Source organism: Camponotus vicinus, unplaced genomic scaffold (genome assembly GCF_025532165.1).
Source record: "Camponotus vicinus isolate PSW18456_S1 unplaced genomic scaffold, iyCamVici1.0 SCAF_3, whole genome shotgun sequence".
NCBI classification, from domain to species: Eukaryota; Metazoa; Arthropoda; class Insecta; order Hymenoptera; family Formicidae; genus Camponotus; species Camponotus vicinus.
The window spans coordinates 15,999,846-16,012,678 of record NW_028141967.1 but is presented as its reverse complement, the minus strand read 5'-3'; the positions used below and the strand labels follow the sequence as shown (position 1 = coordinate 16,012,678).

The 12,833-nt window shown below is 30.7% G+C and overlaps 1 protein-coding gene across 5 annotated transcripts in view; it reads right to left on the bottom strand.

Moving 5' to 3' along the window:
• Mtg (mind the gap) overlaps nt 1-12,833 on the bottom strand; it is a 14,248-nt gene extending 1,415 nt beyond the window's left edge. The window contains exons 1-7 of one of the 5 annotated variants that reach the window (XM_083092754.1): nt 12,726-12,823; nt 12,560-12,649; nt 5,241-5,375; nt 2,776-2,894; nt 1,122-1,535; nt 617-877; nt 37-350 (exon numbers count right to left, since the gene is read on the bottom strand). In XM_083092754.1, coding sequence (XP_082948880.1) covers nt 37-350; nt 617-877; nt 1,122-1,535; nt 2,776-2,894; nt 5,241-5,375; nt 12,560-12,599 — 1,283 coding nt within the window. In that variant the 5' untranslated portion in view covers nt 12,600-12,649; nt 12,726-12,823. Of the gene's footprint in view, nt 1-36; nt 351-616; nt 878-1,121; nt 1,536-2,775; nt 2,895-5,240; nt 5,376-12,559 lie in introns of all 5 variants that reach the window. The other 4 variants (XM_083092753.1, XM_083092756.1, XM_083092755.1 and 1 more) reach the window with 4 other exon arrangements.

Here is a 12,833-nt window from a genome sequence, read left to right as displayed (position 1 = left end):
TACGAAAATTAAAAACATTGGTTGGATGTAATTTACTTTTTAAGAGGTGCCGTTGTAGTTGTTGTGGTACTTGTCGTCATAGGTCCTTGCTGTTTTTTAAGAAGCTGCTGCTGTCTCAGGAGAATTGCCGCTTCCAAGGCTTCTAGAGTGATATTACTTGCCTCCGCGAGAGCCTTCAGAGAAGTTTCCATGCCCTGGATGGGAGCTAAGGATGGTAAGCTGTCAGGTAGGGACTGTTGTTTTTCGTTTTGTTGAAGAGGCTGGTTGGTTTCAGCTGCAGCGACAGGCTGCAACGAAAGCAACGTCATTTCGTTCACTGAAGCAGCCATCTCATCACTCGGCAAAGGTAGCTGCATGAGAAAATAATCACGTATAATTTTTAAATTACAATCCTCTCTCAAGATATATCTATATCTCAACGGCTAATTTTTTCAGAACATTAGTTTTATTGACACGTAAGAATTAGACAGCCAACATACAAGAAGATATAATTCAAGGTAATTTTATAATACATATAATAGTAACAAATATACGATAGTAATAATAAAAATAGTAATTATAAGATATTTTTATAACCAAGCATATAATTTCAGCAAAATTAGATTATATGCATTACCTGAGTATAATCATCTTTTGGCACTTCATTATCGGAATCTTGCAAAATACCACTGTTACTGATTCTGTTTGTGAGTTTCGCCGATGATTGTGGCATTGCGATGAAAGGTGGCAAGGCAGCATTTGACGCGAGCAAAGTGCCTGTTACCTTTGATGACATCGGCGAAAGGACTTCGGCTTCGATCATACCACTTTGTGGAATTGCAGCGACGACGCTAGGTAGCTTCGGTACTGTCCCCGTTACCGCTATCATCTGCGGTGGCTAAATGGAAAGCAGAGTGAATTTCAGAAACGAGAAATGCCACAAACTACTACGAAGATTTAAAGTAATCTTAGTAATCAAATACGGAAATTATTACAATAAAATAGCAGAAAATATACCAGTTCCATCAGAATAATAATTAAATCCGTGATTAGAGAAAAATAGCGTATTATTAAATGCATTCCAAGAGTTCCTCACATTGAAACGATATTAATTAAAGTGAAATATGGAGCAAATTACTCACAGTAATTACTTGATCCTTTTTATTTTGCATCGTCATGATCTGCTGGCGTTGCGCGAGCATCTGTTGCTGCTTCTGCATTTGCTGTATCTTTTGCATATGCTGTTGCCTCATGGCCTCCTGTTGTTGCTGGCGTTGCTGCTTCAATACCTGTAGCGCCAACGCCTCTTGTTGTATCCTCTGCTGCTGCTTTAACTTGGTTTCCTGGTGAATTCGTTGATGCTGTTGATGTAACGCTTCTAGCTGCGCCGACGATATCATCGGCGCCGTTTTAACAGCCGTCGAGTTCACCACCAGCTTCTGACGTTCAGGCTGTTGGGCTAATGGTCGGGCTGTTCCAAGTGGCAAGGGTTTGAAAGGCGGTACCGCTTGGCGGGTATTTAGCGAGCCTGAATGCGCTTCATCCCGATTGCCTGCCTGAAAAACAGTAGAAAATCAAACAAAAAGTCTCGCAGTTCCATTTCTTCTTAAGAATTTCAGATACTAATCGTAAATATCAACTCTATTAATGCAACACTCGCGAATTGGCATCGGTAAAAAACCACGATATTTTTGTTGTCCGAGGAAATATTAGCAAAATCGCAATATAAACTTGGCGTACGTGAATGTAACCGGAGCGACATTCACGCATCAGTTGCGACAAGGCCGGTTTCAATAACTCGTATTATTTCTCGCAGCACAGGGTGCAAAAAACGAGATCCTCCTATTTGATCAAACTAAATACCGCTCTCTCGAGATGTTATAAATAAAACAGTATTTTTTACAGATTGCATGAGGATAATTTCTTCCGCTGAAGAAGCAAAAGTGAATATCCGGAAACAACGCATCCGTACAACGCGAAGCTGATATAAATCATAATATTGTTTATTCATGATTTTAACATCGCACGAGAAGAGGAAGAGGAAAAGGAACTTATTCTAACTGTGCATAACAATTAAAGTTTCGTGATAAGTTATATTTTCGCGTAGAAAGTATCAGTTGCGAAACGGTGAACGTACCGTACATTTTCCTTGACGAAGTGGCTACGAAATGAAAAGTTAATAATGACGTTATGGAATGAGAACTTGTAATCACCATCGCGAGATCGAAGAGACAACATCGAGAGCAGATGAGATTAGATTTGATTGCACACCGTGCTATCAAATGATCAACGCTGCTCCTTCAAAAAGGAACTTGACGCTTTAACGAAGAACGAGCGAACGCTTTCGCGCTGATCCCCTTTTGCATTGGACTTTCCCTGAACCAATTTGAGCGTAGTTGTCGTTTACATCGCGATAGATATCTTTGTATGCAGGATGTTCAATGCGGATGTATCACGAAGTGAACGCGTTAAAGAGCAATACCGACACAGAAGGCAGGAAGGAAAGTTGGAAATATGAGAAATAAACATGAGATGGACAATCACCGAGAGCAAAATCAAAATTCCACTTGTTTAATTCACTTAATTAGTCTGTTATATGTATTTTATTATGCATGTGCAATTTTTATTAAATACCCAGTTGTATATGCAAGTATAATGTACATGTACTGTTCCAAATGTATGCATATTTTAAATACTTTATTTATCTAAATAGATTCTTTCCCTCTCTTTGTCTCGTAAATGATGATTGATATAAATGGAATCGCTGGAATTGTTATTTCGGAAATTTGTACTTACCACATTTAAAGGATTAATTGCAAGGCCGTTAACTCTATTTGTTTGCACGCTTCTTCTTTTCGCACTTTCCAAATTAGAGAGCGATTGGCTGAAGCCTAATTCGTCTCCAACGGAAAATCCTGCAATAGCCAGGCAATATTAAGTTAAATTAACTTAATCAAATTATTTATATGGAGAAAAGATATAAAATTCTTGAGATCTGGGAGAAGCAGTATACGATTTAATTTATTTACATAGAGGCAAAGGTAATACTTTTGTAGAAAGCTTCTAATAAGTATGTTAAGAGGGAATAAAGATGAGCACAAAGTATAGATGCATGAAGATAGATCAATCAGTTAGAAATTACAGCTTTCAGACGCTTCAAACTTCACTTTTCCATCATTCTTTTCCTACATTTCATCATACTTGATACAGTTTGTATATTTATATACAAGTTTCTACAATTCTACATATTTACATTTTTATTTTTCTTCATGTTATATTTATTTTTTTAAATTAAAATTTATAGATTTTTTTTGAAGTCTCTCTACAGTCACATCTGTATGTATGTCAATGCTAAATATATGTTCATGTTAACTATTGTGATGCATAAATGTTCGAGTAAAACGCAATAAAATTGTAACTGCTGAATAGTTTTAAAGACAGGCAGATATTACGCAAAAGATATTGCTTCATTTTAACGTCTTTTATGGTAGCTTATTTTTGCAATAATTGACATCTTTGATTCTTCATTGCATACATTAAATGTAAATTGTGCCTGGAGATCTTTATGAAGATATTAGTTGTCTGTAACTGGGTCATGTCAGAGCGATGAATAAATCATCAGCATTTGTCATCGCGTTTTTTAAAGCTGCATAACTGCAATAAAAATCGGTTGAAGGGCAGCATTCAATGCAATCCGCAGATTAAATCGTTGCGATTCTTATACTAGCAGGTCAATTAGGTTCATCTCAGAGTAAGTTCTCAATGCTATTTTTTCGATGTTAACACAATTTATATACAGAGTCTGTTTGAAATTAATTAATTATAAGATGAAGATAAATTAATCAATTGTTAGAGGAATAAAAGTTAAAATGTAAAGGACAAATATTTTTAAGAATCGATAACATTATACAAACGCGGCAAAATGTACAACTGGATATTTCCATCAATTCTATTTATTCTGTTCTATTCGTGATAATTGTAAGAAGTAGGAAGCAGAATTATATAAATCGTTCGAATGACAATTTGATTTGGTATCAGGATGTCGATATAGTATCGCGATCATTATAGTTTATTAATGTACTTATTATATCCTTTTTCTTCTGTCTTTGGTCTTATGTAACGTTTGAATATACGATCGGATGTGTAGTCTTTTCGACATCGTGGCACGATAAACGTATTTACTAGCTTGCAAATAACGCACTGGCGCGCGAAAACTTTGTTACATTATTCAAGCTACCTTGTTTCTCAATCCTTCGGAGATGATATAAGCACAAATAAACACGTGAAAGACAAATTGGTAGAAACTCATTTCGCAAGTCTTAAAATATGAATAAATTTCATGTACAAACTAGGTCATGTATAATTTAGAAATTATTATATAGAAAAATTACATTTACTATATAATAAAAAGAGTTTCACAATATTGCGAAAAGTGCATACATCTGTTTAAATAAGAATATAACGCAATATAAGAGGATTCGATTAATTTATCATCGAGGGATAGGGATCTTAAGTTCGCTCTTGAAGAGCGTTCCTGACAAGAAAACAATTTAACAACTGCAACACATTAAAATAGCGTAACATTTTAACCAAAGTCGATTAGGTATTTATATATATGTATTACATAATGTATCATATAATCAAATGTGTCAATTCTCTTTAAAAATACAAGCATGAAAAGAAATGTCAAGGTAAAAATATGTGACATTAATCTATATCTGGTTACAAAAGTTATATAAATGTGAGTAAATAAATGCCAACTAAATTAAAATTAAATAAATTACAGCATTCTTTGTACATAAAATATAAATTAATTTACTTTTACACATAAAATCTAGTTTAAATTGAAGTAAACTATTTTGTAGTTTAATTAAATAAATTAATATAATATATTAAATAAGATATTCAGCTAAAGTAAAATATATATTTAATAGAATTATTTTTTAAAAATATTAAGTATTTCATAAAAATGTTATTCGAATTATTTAATAAAAAAATATATATATTTAATAGAATTATTTTTTCCTTACAAACTGAAAGCGCATGAGACGTATATAATATTGGAGTTACTACATAAAAATAATTTTTTAACATTTCTAATGCGGATTTAAAGAGACGATTCGGTCGGCTACTATAGTTTCTTGTCTCCTAGTTGTCTATTTATATCTCCGATGAGATTAATCGATTGAATCGGATCAAATAATCAATCTACCGATGAATACAATTATTAAGATCGCGATCTCTCCCATAATTCAACTCACCCAGGCCGACGTAACCTTTTACACCTCCGAGGTTTCTGACCCGAAAGAGTCCGGACTTTTTGAAAGCGCAGTTTAGCACGAAACCAAAGTCCGACTGAAATACACATGTGCATAGTGCCTCTCGCCACGTACATCCTGTAAGCAAAACCGGAAAAAAACAAAGCCATGGATCGTTTCCATCGAATCCGGAATGATCCACGCGATGCGTTACGCGTTCATCGTGATATAATTTCGTGAATTTTAAGAGCTTTAAAACTGCTTATTATATTAATGATGCCTGTCAAGCTTTAATTTGCATGCAATTTTGATTAGAAAATATGTTTAATTGTATTTTGCCAATTTTCATTGTCAAATAATTATGGATTAAATAATAGATGAAAAATCTGTTTTTATTAATATAGGAATAAATTTTAGATGTATGTATTTATAAAAATTTAAATAAAAATTTTTATGATAATTTTATGTATGATATATTTATGATATATATCTTGAAATCATTGAATGAAAAGTTTATTATATTAGCACGTAATGATTGTAAATAATAAATAATATTATATAAATAAAAACTGATACAATTAAATATATGAATATTTAGAAAATTTTATTTTAATATATCAAGAAATGTAAATGAATGTATGTCATTTCAATGAAAAAGGAAATTGATGCTGTATTATCAGAGTACATGCTTGTAAGCGAGGAGAGCACGCATATTCTGTGCTATTGATCTTCAACGTTTGTTAACGTCGTCTATTTTAAAGAGATGTATTTCCACGCATGTAAAGTATCTATCTGATCAAGTGAACAAATCTCAAATAAGATTAATGTGAATTCTTAGATGTTTAAGAGAGAACTCTATAATTCGCAATTTTTATTATATTATTTTTGTTAAATATATATTTTTACATCGTATACGGGATTGGTTTTATATTTATAACAAACATTCTGTTCATATATAATATAATTTTAATAAGTTAATGATAACAATATTGGGATATCTTTTATTTGGGATCTGTTTTTGTTAATTAATAAAAATCTTTTTAATTGCCAAATAATTATTTATTTATTAATGACTATATAAATATATCGGTTGATCAAATAAATCATGTTGTAAAACATATATAAAAATTAGAGTCTAAAAAAAATCTGCATTAATTTTTGTCTTTCTCAACCTCTTTTCTCGAAGGTTATTTTAGAGATGAATAGCTTTGTCATCATATAATCATCGTGACAAGAAAATAATAACTAATTTACATCCATGCACGTTTTCTCTTTGTTTAAACATCATTGCAAGCGATTGTAGGCCAAATACCATTAAATTGTCCATCATCTTGACTTGCATTTTGTAGCAGCATTTTCTACTTTCGATACATTTTTATATATTTTTATCGAATATATTTTTTATCTTTACAAAAATATGTTATTTGTACTTTTAATAATCATATTGTATGTGTATTTATTACATTTTAAAAATAATTGCTTTTTTATTTAAATCTATGTTTATCTCTTATTGATTATCAAATAAATATTTTCAATAAATCACGAATATATATCACTTTATGTGACGATTATATCGATACTTGAATCACTAGCTCAATAAATTATATTAAAATGTGCGCCTTGAGAAATGTACAGTTTAAAAGCATACTTTGCAAAAATTACACTTTCTCGTTTTTGCGAAACGGGCACTCCAAACTTCGTGAAAGGTACTTCCGGAATTTGCTCAAAGAACATTTGCCGGATCCGAGGCGTGCCATTGGGCCAAGGCCTAGTGACCCACTTGAAGCCTGACTAAACGTTCTGTCTTGAAGAAGCGCTACGTATTACATGGTGCCTCTATAACCAAACTGCTTTCTTATCGACGTCGAATTCTTCTTGGATCATTGACTTTTAATCGATATATAATCACTATCGTGCTTAAAAAGTAATCGCGATCATTTATTACTTTCTTTTTAACTTTATTATCAAAACATTTATTACACACGTTCTTTATAAACTTTAGATTCTTTCTCGTTAAACAGTCTATTAATTAGGAAAAAAAAACATTATAAAAATATATATAACACACAATCAACAATTCATAAATTATATTTATTTGCAAATCTAAAAGAGCCGACAATTGAAACTGCTTTTGTTCTCAATTAGAGGCAGCCAGATAGGAATTAATAAAACTTTGTGGAAAAAATTATGCAGGCTGCGTGTGGCAGAGGGCATAAATTGCCATAGTGCATAAACTACATTAATAATTACAACGGGTTGGATTATTAATATTGTTTCGTTCTCTTCCGACGCGAAGTTCGTTATCATGAATGTTCTTTTTTCTCTTACTCTGAATTCGTTATACAATTGTATTGCACTATGATAAACGAAACCCCGGAAATGGAGATTTCGTAATATGGAAAATTTTCTTTGAATAGAAACTTCACCGTTTCGGTCCGACAAATAGGAATAAGCTTTTTTTCAGAACCATCGATAATCATATGTCGCGTGTACATCATTTATGTGATAGCGAGAAGTGAAAAAGTCGAACGAAAAAAACGACTCTCATTAACTCTCAAAAACTCTCACTACGATTCGTGATTAATTAGATTCGATATCACACTAGCTATTTCAAAATAATATTTCAGCTGAATATAGATTTATTTATTATACATATTTTATATTTTAGTAAAACGAAAAGTAATATTTTACTACACAATTTAATACTTGATAAAATAACGTACTTATGAATAATGTATAGAAAACATCGATAAAATAAATTGCTTCTATCCTATATAAAATATTCGAATAATTAATATTTTTGCAAGATCTTGTCGTGTAGGAATTTGTCATTTTATATGTAAAGCTAAGCATCTGTAATAAAAAACAAAAAATGAAAACGATGACTTTTGACGGCACAAATCGCGCGTATACTTTCACTGTTTCTCGCTTTTGAGGGGTGCCTGATGTAATCGAGTCACGATACAATCCTCGAGAGTTATACAGGATCTTAATAATGATGATATTCACTTTTCTTCGGTTAACCGGGTTCCTCGGTCGCATCGGAAGACATAACAATGTCTTCGTATACTAGCTAACTGTACATACGGTCGTACTTTCCCAAGGCTGGCCTTCACCTTGACTGCTCCAGCAACTTCTATATTGTTACTCTATTATTTTTGGGATATCGTAAGAACGGATACCGGTTATAGATGGAACGAGGAGAAAATCGATACGGTCGACATTTAGAAAGTAATACTAAAATCTCTCTTCTTACGAATACTAGCAATTTTCGATAATAAAATGAACATTTAGTGATTCTTTAAGCGTACATAATGATCTGTTGATCATCAATCAAGGCAAAATTGATTTGATAGAAGAAAGTAGTCATTTTACTCTCTATATATTTTTATTAGAGTATATTATAGAGTAGTCATTATTTATTATCTATTTTTCTCATCATGATACGAAAGAAATCAAGGCAAATATTTTTATTAGATAAAATCGAGTAATATTTTTACGAAATAGCGTTTGAAATATCTGTAATAAAATAGGTAACAACTAACAAAATTTTTTTCTATAATTATAAGTGTAATAAATAGATAATACATAATGTTCAATCAGCATAAACAATGGACATAACAACTAGAAAGTATGCGAATAGATGACATTTACATAAAACACGTTGACCTAATTCCCTAAATCCGTATTTTATGAATCTTGATAGATTATTTGCAAAAGCACTGTTCATTTTTTGGAGAAACTCAAATTATTTTTGGTTAAATTATTGCTGTTCCAAAATTTGCAAAATAATACAATCCCTTATTTTTGTATCATATGTACTTTTTCGAGTCTATGTAAATAATCGGTTGCATGTACAATATATAGCAAATAAACAGCTATTAATTATAGATAAATTAAAAATAACAATATATTCTAACATTTTAGAATAAATAATATTTTGTGCACATGATAGGCTCCTTGAAAATATTCAAAATATCTTTTTGATGTACGGTATAAAATAGATAAAAATTGTCAATAGAAAAAATAGGTGTTTTATTTAAATGTGAGATTCTGAAGAGTTCTAGAGGATTTATATACTTACTTTCTTATTCATCCCGGTATTAGATATTACTATAAAAGCCACTTTTCCGATAATCGCGTGGAGAAAGCTTTCGTGCATCTTTAATATAACGATATTATGCGTTATGTGACATGACAGGTTTTGTGGCACATAAAATGTGCATGTCATGACGTCTTTCATAAAAGCCTCGACCGAGACATCTTTCTCTCTCTCTCTCTCTCTCTCTCTCTCTCTCTTTCTTTACTTTTATAAGAACGATCGATAATATGCAGTTATATTTGTAGAAGCGAAACGGCTTCACAGTCCCTTTCTCTTAGATCACTTTCAATCGCAATCGTTCAATGATTGAAATTGCGTACTTTCGTCGACGCCCTGCTCTATTTTTTCCACTCTACATTCTGCGACAAGTGCACCTGATCTTCTTGCACTTTCTATCCTGCATCAATGAACGGATCAATGGCAATACTTTTCTTTACATAGTAATTTTCGTTCTCCCACATACATGTATTGTTACGCGCGCAACCTGTCGCGTAAGAAACATTTTGTTACGTGAACCTATTTTGAAACACATTTAATCATATGAAGCTCTCTAGAGAATTACAAGTCGCAATATTTAATTTCTTTTAATATTATTAGAAAAATAGATATTAAAAAAATAGAATTATCAACTTTCCAACACGTGATTCATGTATAGAATAATATAATATTTAAAATTTAAATAATACATAATATTATATATATATATATATATATATATATATATATATTATATTTTGTATTATTTAAATTTTAAATATTATATTATTCTATAAATATTATATTATTCTATTAATTTGTATTTCACTTTTCACTTATATATATATATATATATATATATATATATATATATATATATATATATATAAGTGGAAAGTGAAATACAAATTAAATCTAGCAACGTTTCGCTAGTTTTTCGGTATTGACCTAACATATTTTATCATTAATAATAAATTATACTGCGTAAAGTTCTCTCTCAATTTATAATATGTTATTATTTATTTCACTGAATAAAATAGTAAATCGCGAAATGAACAGTTTATGATATTATCAAACTTCTTATGTAATATATACAAAGAAAGTATCAAACACTGTTAATTATAGAAACGCCACGAGTAATTATAGATTTGTCATTATTTACATTGTATATACACAGGTTAGCTATATATATAATATGTACACCGACTAAGTTTGAGATTTGTTTCATAATTCTTGGATAAATAATTTACAATGTCACGCACATTTAATTAGATATATTTTCATGCGTTTTCGAAACATACAAGGCTACATTTTACAGATGCTTATTTTATACATATTATTATAAAAAATACTATATAAGAAAATTAAATTATTATATAATATTATTATTTACAAATATTTTGATCGATCGAAAGATTGCAAGGAAAAATGTTATTTGTAAATAATAATATACATATAAACAATTTAGTTTGTCACTCTTTTAAAAACATCTTGATTGATTTTGATTAGAGCTATATATTTTGTTGTCGGAAAAACAATAAAAAAGAATTTCCGCCTAAGTTAAAATTTTCAATCCCTTCGTGTGCTGATTCTGGCGCATCGTGATGATGCATCGAGTGCAACGCACTATAGTATCGACCCACGAGAAGTCCGGCTACTTCTCACGATGCGTAACCATCGTAGTCACGCTCAGATCATCGCAAACAGTAGCGTGAAATTACGGAAAATTATTTTTGCGCGACTCACGTATGTAAGTATGACACGAGTTTTCCGCGGGGCATGTAATGCTCGCTTAATACGCCGCGCACGAAGACTCATATTTACAAGTACGTTTTGTCGCAGAGCGAGAAACTTCTTTACTAGAAAGAAACGAGGCTATTAGTACAGTAAGAAAGAAATACGCCAATTAATTGATCGAGCGTGAATAGTGCAGTCAGGTCTAGAAGATACAGACGTCGGAGTCAATAGCACAGAATAAAATTATGCGATTCATACAAGGCGCAACGTAAAAAAATAAGAGAAAGGCCCAGCAACCTACAATAGCCCAGTAGAAACGTTAACGGTTTTTACGATCGGTTTCCAAATATGAATCTGTTGCAGATCGGTGACTTTTAATATCTATCTAACGTTAGATAGAACGTTAAAAGATAAAATTAAGAAAGGATTAAATATTTTATGCAAAAACTTGTACTATGAGTAAAAAATAATATTTTAGAAAAATACACAACAATATAGATATTATATTAAAAGGAATTATATATTAAATACTAATCACAAGTCTCTGATACTGATAATATGTCATAAAATCATTCAATTAACAACGTAATCATTTAAAAATAATTACTTTTAAATAAAATAATATCTGAATGAGCAAAAAATACAATCTGACGATTTTCCTTTTTAAGAAATATATAAAAAAATTATTACTATCTCATATTCTAATATTTGTGCAAATACAATTGATATCAATATTTAAACTATACATGTTTAAATGTGTTATTAAAACATGATTATGCATGAGGAAATTTGAAAACCGATATTTCGAATAATAAAGATAATATTTTATAAAACTCTACATTTATAAATATCGAGCGATTGAGATATTTAATGTGGTTGTTGTTTTATGACACAGAAATTCTAATATTTGTGTCACAAAGTCAATTGTATAAATAAATAAATATAAACTACTCACATATGCGTTTATTTAATAAATCAGTATATTTTTAAAGTAAATTGACGATATGCTGATGTTCAATCGTTTGATTAATACAAATAGTATTCTCCAAAAATGTAATTAAATTGAAGCAATGTATATAGATAGCAATAAGAGCGATAAAATAACTGGATGTAATTTAAATGCTCTTGCACACATCCATATCAATTATATGCATTCGATGCATCTAACGTATTGAAAGTAAACTGTGGTTTTATAGTAAATTTTATAATAACGATTTAATTAAAAATTTAATTTAAAATCCACACACAATTATCAAAATTATAACATGAAAAATCATAAAGAATCTGTAATCTAAGCAGGAAGAAAAGAGAAAAATGTGTGTTGTTAGAGAAAATTATTTCGAACTTTCTTAAAACAGCGAAAACTCTTGCAGATGCAATTTAAATCTTTTAAAATTATATTTTAATTCTATGTTTCACATAAAAATACGAAAGTAACATATTCTTTTTTACAAAATAAATGAACTATCAACTATGTCATTCTTCAAACGTAAGACAAATTACTTACCGACGACAACGAAAAGAAATAATGTGCTGGCGATCTTCATTTTCGTCAATCCAGTTTTGATTATTACAGAAAGAAGGATTCTAAAGATTTCTAAAGATAAATATGATCTTGAAATTTGCAGCTTCTTTCAGAAATAACAGATAAACCAGCGAATAACGCGATAAACCTCGTGGAGAGAACTTGTTTGCAAGCTAATCGAGTTTGTCCTTACTGCAAATGATCGACGATGAAAAACGTGCAGCAGGTTACTCGATCCCGCGGATACTAATAGCGC